Here is an 18,421-nt window from a genome sequence, read left to right as displayed (position 1 = left end):
AAAAGTCATAACACTTCACTGTTTTTGCTCATATGTAATTTCCTTTCTGTGACACTTTGGTGCAAGCCTTCAAGGAACAGATAGGGTTATGCTGGTCACGTAACCCTTCTGGCACAACAAGTAACCAAGCCACCAATGAGTGTAATTATTATACCCATTAACATTGCTGCTGGTTGGAACTAATGAATTCCAGTGTGAGCCCAGCAGTGATTGTTGGCTGACCTTTCAGATAATCCTAGTGAAATGGAAAGGGGATTTGTTTTAATTGGGATGGTAATTTTAGAGTTAATAAACTGCAGATTTTTTTTGAGTTGAATATAGCGTATTGAAATTAAGGAAGTTAGAAGCAGTGTTGCAAGCCTTGGTGTGCCTCTTACTCTCCTCTTCCTCCCAAAGTTTAACTGTGTATTGGGTTGCAAATACTTTCCTACTCCATAAAATGTCACTTTTATTCGATTTGGTCTCTTCAATTCGCTGTTAGGAGGAATAAACCCATTACAGACTAGATGTGTTAGTTATTTACACACCTGCAATAGTTTTAATTAGTGAGTGGGATTATGATATGGATCATGGATCAAAACCTGCTGCTGAATCAAATCCAAAACGGTGTTTATTCATGTGTGGTGCTTCCAGTGATTCTATATTTGAATTGGTATCTCAATTGTTTAAACTCAGAGGTCTCAGGCATATGATTTTCTGAGAGGGGGGAAGGGAATAATGCAGAAGTACTAAATCATAGAGTTGTTTTACAGCCAGATATGTCTAAGGAAAGCAACTGTTGTTTTGAAAGTGTGTATGTGCTTAGTCATCTTCAGATGGCTTGGCTCTCAGCAGCTGACTTTTTTCCAGTGGTATTGAAGATCTTCCAATTAAAAGAAGAAATCTCCATATAGTAGACATGCCACATGATGTTAATCTTACCAGTACTAAGGGCTTGATTCGCTCCATTTAAAAAAAAAAAAACAACCCTCTTTCTAGTCTACTAATCACCTAAATTACTAATTTTCAACATCTGTATATTGCTACTTAAGTTCAAGTTGGTATCGGAAACTGATTGGTGGTGTATAGGAAATAAACAACTGTCAAGCTGGATCGAGCCACAGATGTAGGTAACCTGTCCATTAATCCTTTATTGGGAAAGTGTATAAGAAGTAAGGCAAGTACAGATTTTACAGTAGTTTTTAGAGGCTTGCAAAGCCAAAGAGTACATTAGGACTGTTGTAATTAAGTCCTCCTGTATCTTTAATCCCTTTTTTAAACTTTGCCTATTTTTGACCTTCACAGAGTTTTGTGACAGTGATATTCCAAAACTTGATTGTGCCTTTGTGAAAATATTATATGGTTTGTTTCAAGTCTGCTGCCAGACTATTCATTCCTTGAAGTTGTTATGCTTTGAGAAGGTGATAATTCTGTGTTCATTTTCCCATACCGTTTGTGATTTGCATACCTCTGTAGTATCTTGTCAGTTAGTTTTCTTTTCCAAGCTCAGTTCTTCACTGCAGTGGAAGATGGTGCATGCCCCTGATGAGCCTTCCTGTCTTTCTCTAACTAGAATCTGTTCTAGTGGTTCTTGTGCCCTTTATTCAAAAAATGCGGAAGAGAATTTTGTGCAAGTGGGGGCCTCACCATGGATTTTGGTAGTGGCAGAACTTCTGAATACTGCAGCAATTGGTTTTATATACTCTTTGGAGCTTTGAGCGTGCTGTGTGTATTTTTTTTTTTTTTATGTGCCACTTGCTGCAAGCTGACCATGATTAAACAAAGTTTTGCTTATGCCTTAACTGTAGGGTTTTTTGTTTTGCTTGTTTATTGTCATGGTGGCAGCTACAGCTGTTATCTGAAGCATTGACCTTTGAGGTAAAGCATAGGATGTAGGGTAGTGGTGGTCCTCTTGATGCGGATAAAAACTCTGACTTCCCTGTTTCATGTATCTTGCTTCTATGGGTAATGTGACTGCCAGACTCTGAGAGAATTTTTTCTAAAGCTAGATTGGTGGGAACCATTGCTTCTTCACTTGTTTGGGATTTTTTGCCTAGTGGATTCCTGAGCACCATCATTGCTGTTGGGCAATACTGCTTTCTTCCTGCAGCACTGTGCAGCTGCAACTTGGTCTTTGAAAGAAGTAAATGAGATATTTTTGTGGTAAATTATTTTTATCAACATTTATTTAAGGTATAAATTCCTTTCTGAGATGTCAGTGTTTGTAGCAGAGAGGAAAACCTCATATAAGGAATTGCCAGAGTAATTTGCAACTATCTGTCTTTACTTTGTCTGTGGACAGTGCAATTTTGTGCATTATCTTGACAGTGTCCTGCAGTTAACTTTATGGTACAGTCACATACGTAATTGTTTTTGTTTTTATAATCTGCAGTGGTAAGCTCTGGGTGATCTGTTCTTGCCAATTAGTTTCTGAATTAATGTCTCCTTTCTAAGGGTGTTCATACGAAAAGCCAAAGGCCCAATACATTTGGAACCAGTTTATGAAGGTAGATGTTAAAAACAAAATTTTTAATGGCTGTGCAATGGAAAAGATCCATTTACACTCCGCTACCTGACCAAATAATTTGTTCAACCAGGTGCATAACAGCTAAAGGATATGATCTCCATGGTTTATCACTTAGTAAATATCCATTTCCACAAAACTTACTTATTTGTTGAATATCTTTTTGCAAGGGGTCTTCTGCTTCAGTTTCATATTCTTGTTTCAGAAGGGCTTTTCAGGCATGGGAGGAAAAGGCAACTTTGTCCTCTCCTTACCTCAGATGCTGGATAAATCGCATGAAGCCTTTGTTATTCTATCTGGATCCCCAGGAAGCTAGTAATTGGAGAGGGAAAGAACCGCAACACCCTAGTATTTAAGAAAATGAAATATTTTAAGATAGTGTAATAATTATCAGCTATGTGTGATGTGATGGTGCTCTTGATGAACTGGGACACTGTGGCCAAGTCTAACTCTGGAGTTGCTGTCCCTCCCTGGGAGTGGTGTCCCCTCCTGGGAGGAGGCTCTGCCTTCTTTGCTACAGGTTTTGCATTGACTTTCATTTCACTTCATTCCCTGCCTTGTCCGTGCCTCTTTCAAGTGAAGTTTGGCAGCTTCTTTTCCTTTAAGTCTGTGAGTTTTGTACCTCCGTTCAGTTTAGAACAAGTGATGTGGTTTAATAGCATGGACAGTGGCCAAGTGGATAGATTGCAAATCCGCTTGATTTGAGTTAGCTTATTTCAGCTTTGTTCTTAACCTGCTGACAGGCAGCTGGGCTGGCACAAGTCTTTTTACCTCCTGTCTCTGCTCATCTTTCTTATATACAAAACAGATCTTTACTGAAACTCTTAAAAACCACAAGTAGTAAGAGTCCTGTAGTAGTTTCATCTGGAGAAGGATGGGATAACTCCTTAATACTAAAAGAAGTACCTGTGTCTGGTTTGTCTTGGACTGCCTAGTTGCTTGTCCATACTTTGACTAGTTTTACTTGGAAGTATTTAATGGTGCAGGATGATAATGTGTTTCTCCCAGTACTAATTTCTTAGAAATACGTCACAGTTTTCTGTGCTTTCCTGGACCTGTGGTATCCCAAACATACTCTAGGCTTCTGTGCCAAATCTAGTGGAAGGGGTAAAGAGAGAATTGTTACAATAGCAGTTATTTTTAGTGACTCTCCCAGGGTGTCAAAACCCAAAAGAATTCTCTTCTCTGTTTAAGTACTCGTGCATAAAAAGATAAATGTTCAGATGCTGCAGTGAATCGTCATATAAACATTATAAAGATGACCCTTTGGTCATACACTTCTTTTACCCCATTACATCAAACAGAACAATCACCCCCTTGTCAGCAATCTTCATTATCCTTAATAGTTGCATATACTTTTCAGCTATATTTTTCTCATGCTGTTGTGCACTTCTATGAACAGCTGCCAACTGAACCTAAATTCTTTTCATCCTTAAGTACGGAGTAACAGGCACTGTTCTTACGCAAGCATGAGCAGAATGTGAAGGTCCTGGTTTTTCAAGAGGGATCATACAGTTGCACTTCTGAAAGTGCACCCTAATACTGCAGAGATACTGTTAGAAGTGTACATCCCAGTAGTTTTTTGTTGGGGTTTTTTTAGAGCTCTGGTTTGGAAAAAAGCGTATGCACTTGTTACAGTTCTCTTTGGTCATATGTTTTAAGATACATGAGGGATTATGTTAAATATCCCTGAAGTTTTAACTTTACAGAGATTATGGATTAGTGATGAAACTGCAGGGCTAAACACACTGAATTCTGCTGGCTCAACTATTGAAATCAGTTTGAAAAGTGCAGTGGTTATTTCCAGCCATTAAACCTAATAAACCAGTTTAAAGCCAGAGTGGGATGTTTGAACTTGTGTTCAGCAGTCTCTGAGGATTTGCACAGGAGAAAATAGTTTTTCTTTACTAGTCCCGATAGCTGTATTCCAGTGTGCTTGTAATGCCTCTTAATTACACTAGATCAAGAAAGTTATGCCTCATTTAAAAGAAGAAACATGTGCCAGGGTACTTGTAAGTGATTTGTAATCATTGTCTTCCTTAGCTGCACTTAATTCCACACCTTGCCAAACTGTCCTGTGTTTCAAGAGGTTTTCTGATACTGAGTTTGTATCTACAGAGAATTGGCAGACCTGTAGGACAGGCTACAGGAGCTCATAATTACAGTTTACTTTTAATGTTAGCTAAATTGCACAACTTGCTTATTGCATATGTTGGTAGGATTTTTGTTTCATTACTGAAGAAATGACTATTTATGATTAAAACCATATCCTAAAGATTTTTGATATGCAGCCAAAAAGTGACATTTAATAAACCTGCATTGTAAGTAGCAATCTGGTTAAAGCTCATATCTTACAAAACACAGAATAATTTCTTGAGTTATGAAATGCTAGAGAGAACATTGCAGGTAGGTTAAAGTCAAAATAAACAGAACTCTTAGTGGTAAAATGAAAATATTTAAAATAAACTTATAATGAAATGGTTGAATGTCATCAGAGACGTACAGATTACCAGAAAAATAAAATTCATCTGAAAAATAATACCAGACAAGCTTAAAAGAAATGGCATTGAAAATTGCAGGATACATTGACTTTTTTTTCTACATTCTTTTTCGTGTGTGTTTGCATTCTGTTGGTTTTCCAGTGATGGGGGTTTTTTATTGTCTTCTACCAGTGGCAGGTCAACTACAGAGTTAAACTCTGCTCTTCTAAAGGAAACAGGAGAAAACTGGAGTGTTTCATCTATATAAGGTCATTTGATGGACCTGTCTGTTAGAAAAAAATTACTGGAGAAGGTGGGTGCTCTGTGTCCTTCGTATTAATGAAGTTACACTCTGCTTTTCTTGGCTTCCTTGAACGCTATTTATTACTTGAATGGGAGTAAACAGTGAAATATTAAGAGGAACCTGGTCTCATTTGCCAAACACTTCGATACCAAACACATGAAGTTTCTCAGCTACTGTACCGTTGTCTGTTTTTCCCCTCAGGTGGCTCTGATCATTAGCAAAGAGTAATGCCTGCAGCTTGCACAGCAGTCTTGTTTTCTTTGCAGTTCACAAGACTCCAGCTCTTCTGAGCTTGGGTTTGCGTGGTGCTGCCTGCAGTTTAAGGCTGTGAAATTATGCCTCCCAAGTTTGGAGCAGCATGTTGTGTTATAATGCTTTTGGGGAGGAAAGAGGAGAATTGGGAAATGTCTGGTCATTAGGTTTTGGACTGTACCAAGTGTTCTTGCATTAAGTCATTACGAAATTGTAAGGAAGTACTTACCTATTCAAGACCTATTTTAAAAAAAATAGTCTTCATATTGTTCTGAAAAAAAAGTTAAGCATTTTCTGGAAGAACATCCTCTTTTCTTAGTTATGAGAGGCATTTAATTTTCCTGTTCAATTTCTGCTGGCTTTGTACAAATATGACAGGTAGCCAGCGAACCTTCCAGCATGTACAAATGTATCACCATAGATCTGGATTTGAAATCGCATAGAAACTTGTGTCTCTTAAATCTAACTTTTTGGAGACTTTTGGTGAGCACAACCTCATGCTTTAAAGAGGTCCAAAATGCACTGAAGAGTTGTCATGAGATCAGATGTCTGCAATGACAGGGCTTTGTTGGCTTTGATGGACCTTAGAATGATATACTGTGAATACATTAGCCTGCCTTCTTTACTGTACCTGATTCTTACAGGAAGTTACAAAAAGTCCTGACGGTTTATTTGATTTTAATCAGAAACTTCAGATCTCTGAAGACTGTGAGTGAAGCAGGAAGACTTCTCAAGTTAAATAGCAATAACTCTTTTGCTTGATCATGCTACTAAAGATCAAGGCAATTACTTAACAACGTTTGAAAATGCTTAGAAACTTGGAAATACTTAGTCTTAATAAAAGTCATAGTGAATAACATAGTTAGAAGTCTAACCTTTTTAAGTCAAAAGTCAAGACCTGTTGGTTTTATTTTCTTTTTACGTTTAAATTCCTCTTTCCAGAACTAATACAAATCAAGAAATTGCTCGTAGCAGGGTTAAGAGGTAGACATTACAATATGCAGCATGAGTTTAAGAAATATGAAGGGCTTAACTAGCTGTTTGACAGAACAAAACCACCAAATAAATCTCATACCTGCAAGGACAGGGACCCTGGTAGTACATGCTGAATTATTCCATTTTTGGTGTTCTAGATTGGCAACCATTCTCAACAGCAAATAGGTGCCATGACTTGTTAATTTTAGTGCTCTTTTCTAAGTTACATTGTCTAATAGCTAGGGTATCCAAAGGAAAGATTTAGCAAAAACGTTGGCAGGTATTGGGAAAACTGATCAAACTGTTATCAAAGAGGTGGTAAGGTTTCTGCCTGTTGCCGAGATGCAGGGTGAGGAGAGCTTGACGAATGTTCAGACAGTCACACTAAACTGATTACCTATGTTACAATTGTCCTATGGCTTTTGGAAGCATTGTAATCCAGGATTTGAAAGTGATTACATTGCTGAATTCAAATGTTGAGACTAGCATTGGAAGGAATATGGTGCGTTACAGCTCTGTGTCATTGTGTACTTAAAACTTGGCATTTGTCTTACGTATATGTAGCTTGTGCTGTTGGGAGTGGGAATTGCAGATGATTTGGGTGTTTTTTTTTTTTTTAGAGATGTGAAGAACAGTTGTATGTAAGTATTCTACTTTATATAGTATTTTCAAAGCTTTGACACTGATACAAACTTTTTTGATTGTTTTTGATGTGCCTTGAGGTATTTGTATGAGTAGCTGTTCAATAAATGTTCTTATTAAGAAAATTTCGTGCAAGCATTTATCTCTTAAGAACAATTGAATGCTGCATGTGAGCAGCACTAGAGATGTTGAAAAGCCACGTGTGGCTCAGGAGTCCTGGGCTGTCATCATCTGAGCTATGCGTTTGATCCTTTTAATTGTGCTGTACATATAAAGGTGAGAGAACTCACATTCTTTCATTTCAATATAAATTTGAGTGTGCTTATCCTCAGTAATCTGCAAGAGATTTAAGGATCGTTTCTGTTATTGAAACTAACATTCATATATATTGTGTTTATTGAAAGGAGATTAGATTGACTTCCCACCCACCCCCTCTCTGCTCTTCGGTCTCTGTTTTCATTAGCTTGTTTTTGGTTTGCAGCAAGCCTCCTAGGGTATCTGTAGGCAGCACAATGCATTACTGAACAGATGCCTGAATTAACTTGGGTATTAGAAGCATGAGGATGTAGCTATGCTGTCATGCTACTCCATCCGGATCAATTCATATGTAGGCAAAGCTCAGTGCACGTGATGGCCTTTTACAGTAAGCTTTGACTATTCTGTGTTAGCAGAATTACATGCTTCTGTGTTTATGCTTCTAAAAATTCTGCCTATTTAGAAATCTAAAAAGGTTCTTCAGCTTTTTTTAAGCTTCATCCTGGAAAAGGTACAGCGAACGTGCAGAGAGGGTGACAAGAATTGCTTATTCAAACTTTCCCACAAGAACAAGGGGACATGAAATGAAATTTGAAGTGGCACTGTGGAAAAAAAAAAAAGACTCTTTTTCCATGAAGCGTATTTAAATTGGAATGCTTCCTGAGTTTTTGGATGCTAACACTGTGATGGACGTAAAGCCTGGTTAGGCAAATTCACAGAAAAAAGATCTTCTCAATGGTTGTTCAACACAGCAATACCATGTCTGTTTCAGGAGTTCCCTGTGCTACAAAATAGGGAGCTCTACCACTGGATTGCTTGCATTGCTTGCCAGTAGTCAGTAGCTTCAGATCAGTTGACAAACACTATCCTGTGTAGTATCCTTGGCACGATTGTTGTTTTTTATTATTATTATTTGCTTGGGTTTTTTAATAGCTGTCCTGATGATGTGTGCTCCTTAATGCTGCATTTTCTACAGCTGCTTACAATGCCAGATGTCTTTTGTATTTACTGACCATAAGTACATATCAATTCTACAATAAAGACCACTGAATCAGAGCCTTCCTTGAAGACGGTGCGTACACATAATTCGTTACTTATCAGCTAAAAAACTACTTTAAAACAAGCTTAATTTTCCATCAAAAAGGAAAAATGCAACATTAACAGATTGTTTTAACTAATGTCAATGAAATCTGGGAGCTTCTAACATTATGAAGTTATTATAGCTATTTAAATTATTTTTTCTGCTGGTGAATAGGAAGGAAACCCCTTGACATGATTGTACCTGAAAGTTTCAATCTGGTGAAAGAATGACACTTCAAGGCCAGAATAAAAATTTTTAAAAATTGCTTTTGCCACTGAGAGGACTTGATCTCAATTATAGCAGATAATATTTGGAAGCAGTAGTTTCTGGACATCTGTTAGGAAGAAAGGAACAACGTCTGCCTCATTAGTTCTTGTGTGGAGACTTCCAGTTATTTGGGCATAAATGTTGTAAGAATGTAACCCAAAGCAAAACTTTGAAGTGGGCCACCCACCCCCTGCTACCAGGAAATCAATTTCTTTATCAGAGTGTCTTGCTCCCCATCAAAACCAGTCCCTCTGACACAGTGTGCCTATCCTCCAAATCTGTTGTTTTCCAGTGTGTTTTTATTATCTGTCTGTGTGGTTCATGTTACCTGTGACAGCTGGGGCATCATGACTTAGGGCATTGAACTGGAGTCTGTTTTTTCACTCCAACATTTAGCATTTACAATATGGCCAAGTAATTATTAAAGTAATTTAGATTTTTCTAACCCATATCCTTTCCCCCTTCCTCTTTCTTCAGTTGAAGGACTGTTGTTTATTATGTGAAACCTGAGTCTGCTATTGTGGTACAGATGCCCGTTTTTGAGGTATTAGTAGTTACTGTAGGTGTTGCCTCTGCTGTTGATTCCTTTATCTGTGGGGATGTGTGTCCTGCTACTCAACTGGGAAGTACATGGGAAGTACAGTGTACTTGGTGTTTCCTTTTGTGGTGTTGACCTTAATTTTAACTTGTGATGGGGGCAGTCTTGAACACCATGTCACGTTGTATGCTTTTCTGGGAGACGTTTTCATCTTGTAAACAAAAAGTCAAGCCAGTCATGAAACCCAGCATGCTCTTGGTGAGTATCAAATGCTTCTATATAATGCTGGCTCATACAAAATTTGAATGAGGTAGTTGCAAGTAGAAAGAGAATCTTGTTTTATTTTTTATAACAACAAGGCTGTCAGTGCTCTAGGTGAGCAGAAGGTGAGTTTCCGCACCAAAAAACTTAGTTTAGGCTCTAATTTAAGACCTTGGGCTTGGATTGATCTTTTTATACATGAGGTGCTTGCAGAAGTGCTGGGTCCTGCACTTGGGTCACAACAGCCCCACGCAGCACTACAGGCTTGGGGCAGAGTGGCTGGAAAGCTGCCTGGGGAAAAGGACCTGGGGGTGCTGGCTGACAGCTGGCTGAATCTGAGCCAGCAGGGTGCCCAGGTGGCCAAGGAGGCCAACAAGGTGTTGAAAGGGTGTTGAAATATTGGAACAAGCTGCTAGGGAGGTGGTGGAATCGCCATCCCTGTAGATATTGAAAAGATGTGTAGATGTGGTGCTTAGGAACATGGTTTAGTGGTAGACTTGGTAGTGCTGGGTCAGTGGTTGCATTTGATGATCTTAAAGATCTTTTCCATTCTAAGTAACTTTATGATACGTAAAGCTGTCCAACAGTGAGCACAGACAGGCAGTGATGTGGATGAGAGCAGAAGTATGATGTTTCGTTTGAGAAGCTGGACCTTAAAGTGTCATTAGATTATTCCTTCTTTCTTCTTTTTTTTTTTTTTTTTTTTTCCCCTAATTGCATTGGTGCTCTGATATGAAGGTAAGGAATGGAAACTTCTTTCCAATTATTCATACATGTCCTTGTAGTGGAAACACATAGAAAGGATGTTGTGTAAGATTTCACATCGTGTTGACAGATTGAACTGATTCTGTTATATTGAAATGTAGAGGAAGAATATTAAGAAAATATTACAGTATTTGATTAATTTTACAAGTTATTCAGGTAACTTAACTGGTTATGTCATAAAGGTTCTTCTCTTTCTGATTATTTCTCCATAGTTCTCAAGGAAATGGGTTCTTTTGTAACTTGGGTTTCACTGCACCTGTGATACTCTAAAAATTCTAAGCTTGGCATTATAACCAATGCTGCTTTAGTATTGCATGTCACTGTAGTTCTCACTATATAACTTCACCTTCTGTATGGATTAAGCTTTTGTGTCCTGTGTTGTTGTCTTGCTTTCTTACCCTCTGAGTACCCTTTGGGAGCAAGAAAATACTTAATGTGAGCTGGCTGTTGTATTTGAACTCAGTTTGTAAAAGAGTTTTGAGATGATGTCTGCCTACAAACTTTGATTGTGGAGTTCCACATTTGTCCTGTTGTTGAGAGGTGACTGAAGCGGGCATCAGTCACTACACCTGTGCTTCAAACACAAACAGGACATTTCTATGACCTTCAGGTACTACAATGACAAAAAAATGTATCTAGATGTAAGTGCTTTTAATACTTAGCTTCCTGGGGGCATGCATGCGGACAGTGCATCTGCACAGACTGCAGATATTGGTAGCTGAGCTATATTCAGAGTGGATTTCTTTTCTTCTGTCTGTCGTCTTATTAAGGCCTCTGCTATCCAGTTGCAATGGAATTGAGAAGAAAGTGATAATTGCACCAGCTACTGTTATTATGAGAATGAAAATGGTGCATATTTGACGTGCATGGCTCTGTGAATGCTGTGTATATAAAAAGCCCAGTTCTATGAGTATGATAACTATGTAGTGCTCTCAAGGTAGGTTGAGAACTCCTTAAGTCATGGTCGCCTCACAGTGATGGATTACTTACTTATTACTACTTGGAGAAAGAATTAGGGAGCATCTGCAAAGTGTTGCAGAACAATGCGGTCATTGGAGGAAAGGGCAAGAGATTTAGTGCATGAAATTTGTATCACAGTGTTGCGAATGAGTGGTTTAGGTTGCTTGAAGAATCACCGTAAAGGGTACTAGCAAAACAGCTTTAATATGCATTTGTGGGAGTGTGACTTCACAAAGTTTGATGGCAAGGTTCAATCTATTACTTATTACATGGGTGAAACATACGAAAGAAAATCAAGTTAGAATCAAGCTAGAATGATTTGCACAGAGATCAGAGATGCAGAAGGGGGTAAGGGAGACTCTCCTGTTGAGTCACAAGGTTGAGTAAACCCCCTTGCTTTCTAAACGCCTGATGGAGCTTAGATGCAGCTAGATCTAATCTTAGTCTCAGGCTTGGACAACAGTTTATGCCTAATGGAGGAATATGAAGGATAAAAGAAACCCTCCTGTTAAGTCATGAGGTTCAGAACAGACCCACTTGCTTTCTAAACTCATGGAGTTTAGGTGTGTCTAGGTACAATCTTAGTCTCAGACTTGGACAATGTTTTATATCTAAAGGAATATAAAAAATAAGGAAATTCTCCTGTTGAGTCTCAATGTTCAGAACAGAACCCCTTACTTTCTAAAATCCTTATAAAGTTTAGGTGCATCTAGGTCCAATCTTAGTCTCAGACTTGGAGAATGGGTTTAAACCTAAAGGATGTCTAAGGTTTATTCACAGTTTAAAGTTGATCACAAGATTTTATCAGCACTTAATCATAGACTAATAAATCATAGAATCAGTAGGGTTTACTTGAATTACACCAGTGATTTAACTATGGATCCAAAACTTATACTATACTTGCTATGAGGCATATAAACCAAATCACATACACCCGCACACAGAACCAAAGGAATAGATGGAGGGAGAGAGATGTACAAAGGTATACCTGTTAAAAGCTCCCCTTGAGTTCAGTGAAGTACTCGCATCAAATGTATTTGCATTTCTCAACAGGTGAAGGGTTGAACCTTGAGGAGCAGATGTATAAGCCCATGCCCCATCATCATCTTTCAGCAGTGGTCCTCCTAACCTCACAAACTTGGGAGTTTGCAAGCTCTGAGCGGCATCCTGCTCAGAAGGAGGTGCTGTCACAGTCTGCTGCAGTGCAGGAGAGCTCAAAGGGTCTTACTTAGGACTGTTCTTTGTAAGGTTGTGAGATGATTGGCTTTAGTCACTGGTAAATTTCCATCCTGGCCATAACCTGAGTAATTTATTTTTCAGAATTCCAATAACAATGGTACTGTTCCACTCAGATTATAATCCAGGTCAGGAATGCTGCAGGGCTGTCAAGGAATAACTGATTGTCCCCCACTCCCATTCCCTACCTTGGCCAGGCAACAGGAGTTCCTGGTACAAACAGTGCAGTTCCCCATCTTAGCCATGCAAGAGTTGCTGGTATGGTCAAGGGGCCCTTCAACACCCGGCTCATTACACAGGCACTAAGGTCTAATGGGGATTCATAAGACTGTAGGGTGGCCCAGAGAAGGATGTGAAATGCATCACCACAGATGACTTGGTTAGGAACCCTTTGTCATGGCTAAACTGCTGAACCCTGGGTTCTTCTCTGGTGGAACCGTAACTACCTCTTCCACGACTTCTTCGTTATCCTCCGTGTAGTCTACTTCATTATATACACCACAGATAAACTAAAAAGACATGAGTAGCCACCTTCTGTCTCAGTCCCAATTCTGTAATGTGACTTGGTTATTAGAAAGTCAGGCAACCAAACATTTGTGTGATAAGTTTGTGGATTCCTGTGCTTTGCATTAAGTTCTCTGCTGCTCTGCGATGTACCTTCTTTTGTTTTGAGTGGCATTGCTAAAGACAATGGGCTGCCTGTTTTCAGCCTGACCTCACTGCAAGACCTCCACAGGAATCCAGCTAGACTTCTATGAGTCGATGGGGTAAATGTGCTGGCTCGGTGGCTCAGGTGATGCCCTCATTTCTTTCTTTCTTTTTCTGATATGCTCTCCAGGCCATCCTCCTAGAAGATATTTCAAGGTATAACTTTTCTCTTCAATACATGCCCTAAAACAAATTCTAGCTATTTTCTACGCTGTGCCAGATTTCAATCTCCTTTTGCCCTAAAAGTTTTTTTTTTTAAAACTTCCTTTGGAAAAAAAAAAGACCAAAAAGAAATCTTTAACAGATTCAGTAACTGCATAACACAAACTGAATGTCATGGCAAAGTCAGATCATAATAATGTGGCAAGATATGTTGGCTCTTAAGGAGAAAATTACTGTCATTCTTTGTATCTCATGGAGTTTAAAAGTAAGACATCTCACAACTGTAATAATACGCAAGGGTTTGGTTTGGTTTTGCATGTTGCCTCTGTTAATACCTTAATTTTATTTCAGTGGCTGCAGGTGCTATTTTGGCAGGCTTCATAAATTGGTTTTGGTTCTTGCAAGCTAGAAAGGTGACTGGAATGACTCCTGTCAATCCAGTGCCTCAGAGGAAATTAGATACACGTTGTAATGAGGGAGTTTTGGTTTTATTTTAATCTGTTCATAGTTAATAAGCTGATTTAATTTTTAGATCTTTGTATAAAAATTAATTAAATCACATTTTTCAACTTTTAGACAAACTTTTTCAATGTAAAAATACTGTCGTGCAACTAACCTTCTTTAAAAATGGTGTACTTGATCATGATAGGGGAATCAAAGTAGCTGTTTTTATTTCATAATGCTTATCTTGGCGTATTCTAGTTCTACCCTTGAGAGTAGGAGGAGCACCAAAATGAATAGAGATCTATTCAAAACTCATGCCTTGGATTAAAAAAACAACAACAACAAAGAAAACCAAACCAAAACTCAATGCTACTTGTCATGTTACGTCAAACTCTTAGGGACTAACCAGACATATAATGTCACAGGCTTTTTTAGTAGGGATAAATAAAGATCATGGGTTAAACACAATGATGATTTAATGATGATTGAAGGGATCATTGAATTCACTGAGTTTTGAAGCCTTTGGATTCTGAAGAAAGCTTTGGCAAAAATGTACTTTTTGTACATTTTTATACATTCCATCCTATAGTGTAAACCATATCCTGGTGGTTTACTCTTAAAATCTGGAACTTTCTGGCAAAGATTCACAAATGAATTTTTGGGTTTTGTGGTGATGCTACATTGCAGCTAATCTCTCCTGCTGCCTTTTGACACACAATTGACAAGCACAGGCGGTGGATGCTGGGTTATATGGTGTTTGAGCATAGTCTCTGCCTGTTGCAGGAGAGACCTCTGACAGCAGACAAGAGCCGCCAAAATGGGTTGTTGTGACAAGATCTTGACAGTCCTTTGGTGGAAGAGTAGTTACTTCATATGCTTATCTGCACCCATGGGGTTTCCTTTAGGCTTTTACATGTCAGGATTTCTTCTCATGCCTCTGAGTTGGTGTGTTTTTCACTTGGCTGTGGGATTTGGGTTTTCAAATCTAGGTGGATGGATATTTGATAGCAGCAAGATCACTGGTAGGCCACTAAGTAATTTTGTGCATTGTACCCTGCTAACACTGGTAGAAGGCCGTTTTCCTCTTCAGCTTCAAAATTAAGCTCCAAAAGAATATTATAATATGGAGAATCAGAATCACTATTGCTTGGTCTCATGGCCTGGATTAGGCAATATTTTAAGTCAGAGTTTCAGATACAGTAAACAGGATTGAATAGCTGAATTGCTATCTAGCATGTTAATGGATTTTTAGCATTAGTTGGAATAAGAATTTTGAGTGGCTTTTGAGTATTATATTTTGAGTCTGAATGAAAAAAAAACAAAAACCCACAAACCCAAAAAAACCCACCTGGCTACTTTTTTAGCACTTACAATGTAAGTCTTAAAATTTGACCATTGTGAGTATTTGGGAACATCACTGCTCTGGCAGACATTTTGCTTCTGAGATATTTTTTTATCTCCAGCAAGGAAAGCCCATTTCTGTAGCTCTTGTCCCAGCCTGAGCTCATGACCTGGGCTTTACTGGCTTCGGGGAGGCTGCAGGGGAGATTGTGTGTGCACTTAATGTATTCTAGTAAACAACATGCTTTCTTGGTCTGCACCGCCTAACTGTTTCCTCACATTTGGGATTATATGGAGTGTTGGTTCTATAGCATCCATTAAGCAAATGTGAAATAAGGTTTTCCTTTTTTTGGCATGTGGGTGGTATAGATGGCAACAAAAATACTGGCACTTTCAGCTTGCAAAATTCTGAGGTCTGATATGTGTTACTGTGAGTGTTTGGAATAAAACAGTTTCTGTCCTTCCGGGTAGTTATGGTCTGGCTAACAGTGTTCTCCAGTAGAAGCTTTCTATTCATGTAAAGGAGGTCTGTAGATGTTTTTGTTGTGGGGTTTTTTTTCCAAGTCCTATATTTTAATTTTTCTGCTCATAAAAGTGGCTTAACCTCTGAATCTTTCTACAGATTATTAAATTTCAGTAAGCCTGTTTCTTCTAAAACTTAACTTCCCCTGTTAATATACTATTTTTGTTAAGAGGAATAATAATTTGTATTTTAATGTTGTAAGTAAATGAAACTTATATTTTTCAGTAATAGCTGGTTTTCGAGGGACAGTCCCACATGGCCTATCACTGGAGATCGGAGACACTGTTCAAATATTAGAGAAATGTGATGGTGAGTTCACAGTTTGGAATTCCAATGATAATGAAGTTTCATATATTGTTGATTTAACCCCATTACTATTCACTTCATTTCTTAAATGAACACATTTTTGAAGTCAATAATATAACACATTCTGACCTCTTAATTTTTTTCACAGTTCCAGTGTGCTCTAATACCTATAATAATTAAATTTCAGTTCATTCTTAGTATTTAATCTCTCTGTTTAATAAACTTTCATAGAGGTTAACAGTTAAGACAGCAAGGAGTTCTCATTGTGATTCTTATGCTTCCTTGGTATTTCCAAGGGAAGCCTGGCTGCTGTCAAGACCCTTTCAAATGAATTCAGTCATAACTTCAAATCTTAAAGCAGTATAAACATTCTCTTCTGCCTCTGTTCTGAGGTAGAGAATACTAATACGATTTTAGCAAATGTCCATTACTAGTGTAAGAGAAATTAAGTTTCCTTTTTTTCATAATCTGCCTCCTTAATACATTGCTTAAGGCTTGTCTGCCAGTATGAATTTCTGATCATTTAGGATTATATAGGTATTTTTTGGTTTCATATCAGGATTATATACCTGTAAGGATACAGGAGGCATAGGATCTGTTCTTTTCAATCAGGTATATCATGAATTTTTTATAGTAATGTGGTTTATAGATTTAGAGCATTAAGTCCCAAAATTATTTGTAAATGTTGACAGTGGATATGAAACAATTTCCCTTTTGTCTGGCGTGGTGTCTAGTGCAAAATGTGCCTGGGTTACAATGTTAGAAACATTTGGGAATAGAGTTTTAAAGAGTAGCTCCTTAAATTGTGTGAATTAAGTAATCTGAATATGAGCTGGTTTAAACAAAAGACTTTTCTTCCATTGTATGGAAGTCTTTTAAATGTGTGAAGTCTGACAGTTTTATATAATTGTCCTATCTGTCCAAAAGGGAAAGATGAAATCTGTTTTACATCTGGAAACAATTTGCATAATTTAAAAAGCAAAATGTTCTTTCTTCACAGGATGGTACAGAGGATTTGCCTTAAAAAACCCCAATGTTAAGGTAAAGATCAATTACAGATTTCCACTCTTTGGCAAAAATGGATATTTACTTTCCAAAAGTTTGTAGTCTCCATGTCAGTGTTTGATACTTAAAAAAACCCTAAAGCTTAGTGTTAAGTATATTATTGATATTGCTTTAATTAGATTTGGACATGGACTGCACTCTGAAATACTCCGGTGTATTAGGATGAGACACTTTAGAAATCTGAGGCTCTGGTGAATTTTCTTTTATTTCTGATTTTTAGATTGTGAGCTCAGAGAAAGCCAAGTTGAAGGGAAAAGACTTCTGAGAATACGAATTGTAAATACTGTTGGAAAAGTTGGTTAGACTGTGACTGTTTTGCTTGATGCTGTAAATCAATTTGGAGCAACCAGTGGAGACAGCTAGTTATAGAAGCCACGTGCAGAGTATCAGTTGAATAAAAGATCTGTATTGTCATGTAAAATATATTGTTAGTTTTATTTTTCTTTGATGTGTAGTTTTTATTTCCATAGCAGTGTAGCTGATAGTGCTCTAAACCAGACTTCACGGATATTTTTTCTGCATTCAGATGTGAAATATGAAATTTGTATTTCAACATTTGTTCATGTTGAATATGTATAGGCTTTACCTATCTTATTTGTCTTTCTATTTTCTTAATCTCTCCTGTTGACTTGTATCTGTGACTGGAAAGATTTTATTTTTTTTTTCCATATGGGAAACCATTTCAAGATTTCTGTTTTTTCTCAACACATTAAGTTTTTAGTCTTATTAAAGCCAATGAAAGAAGACCTTAAATCATCTATTGCTCCTTTAAGCCCCATTGTAAGCTTTGGGTTTTTTTCCCCCCTTTCCGTTTCCAACCTTCTTCAGCTGCAAAATAGGGCACGTGTGCTAATTTCAAAAGTTTCTTGTGCTCATGTCATAAGTAATTGGCCTTTTGTGCCTAGGTATGCAGTCTCTGCTCACATAATTTTCCTTTGCTTTATATGGAAGGTCAGTGTGAACAATAAATTTAGCCACAGAGTCTAATCCGATGTTTACTACTTTGACCTCATGGATATAATGCAATTTGATTTCTAAGACATGAGCAGTTGGGATTTGTTATTGCATCTTCTGTGTCTTTTACTGCAGTTCTCACCACATGCTTGCTGTCAGTCTTGCTTTGTGGTCTGTCAAATGTGTTGATAGAAGTTATGAACAGGTTTTCTAAACATGACTTGATGTGTGAAGAAATGAGATATATATTTTCTGCTTTCCTGGTGTGAATGTAAACAGTTTCCTGAATTGGATTTTTGAAGGGAGTCTCTCCGAAAGTAAAATAAGAGCACCTTGTAACTCTACTTGTTATTGGTATTGCTCTTACTAAATAATAAAAATTCTCTGAAGAAGATTCTT

General features: G+C 37.8%; 1 protein-coding gene across 4 annotated transcripts in view; it reads left to right on the top strand.

Moving 5' to 3' along the window:
• Positions 1-18,421, top strand: part of DOCK4 (dedicator of cytokinesis 4) — a 256,389-nt gene that overhangs the window by 73,784 nt on the left and 164,184 nt on the right. For all 4 annotated transcript variants that reach the window (XM_037388680.1, XM_037388679.1, XM_037388681.1 and 1 more), the window contains exons 2-3: positions 15,923-16,006; positions 17,004-17,044. In XM_037388680.1, coding sequence (XP_037244577.1) covers positions 15,923-16,006; positions 17,004-17,044 — 125 coding nt within the window. The remainder of the gene's footprint in view (positions 1-15,922; positions 16,007-17,003; positions 17,045-18,421) is intronic.

This window comes from Falco rusticolus, chromosome 5 (genome assembly GCF_015220075.1).
Source record: "Falco rusticolus isolate bFalRus1 chromosome 5, bFalRus1.pri, whole genome shotgun sequence".
In the NCBI taxonomy this organism is placed as follows: Eukaryota; Metazoa; Chordata; class Aves; order Falconiformes; family Falconidae; genus Falco; species Falco rusticolus.
Note: the sequence above shows the minus strand (reverse complement) of the source record. Positions and strands in the feature narration are given on the sequence as shown.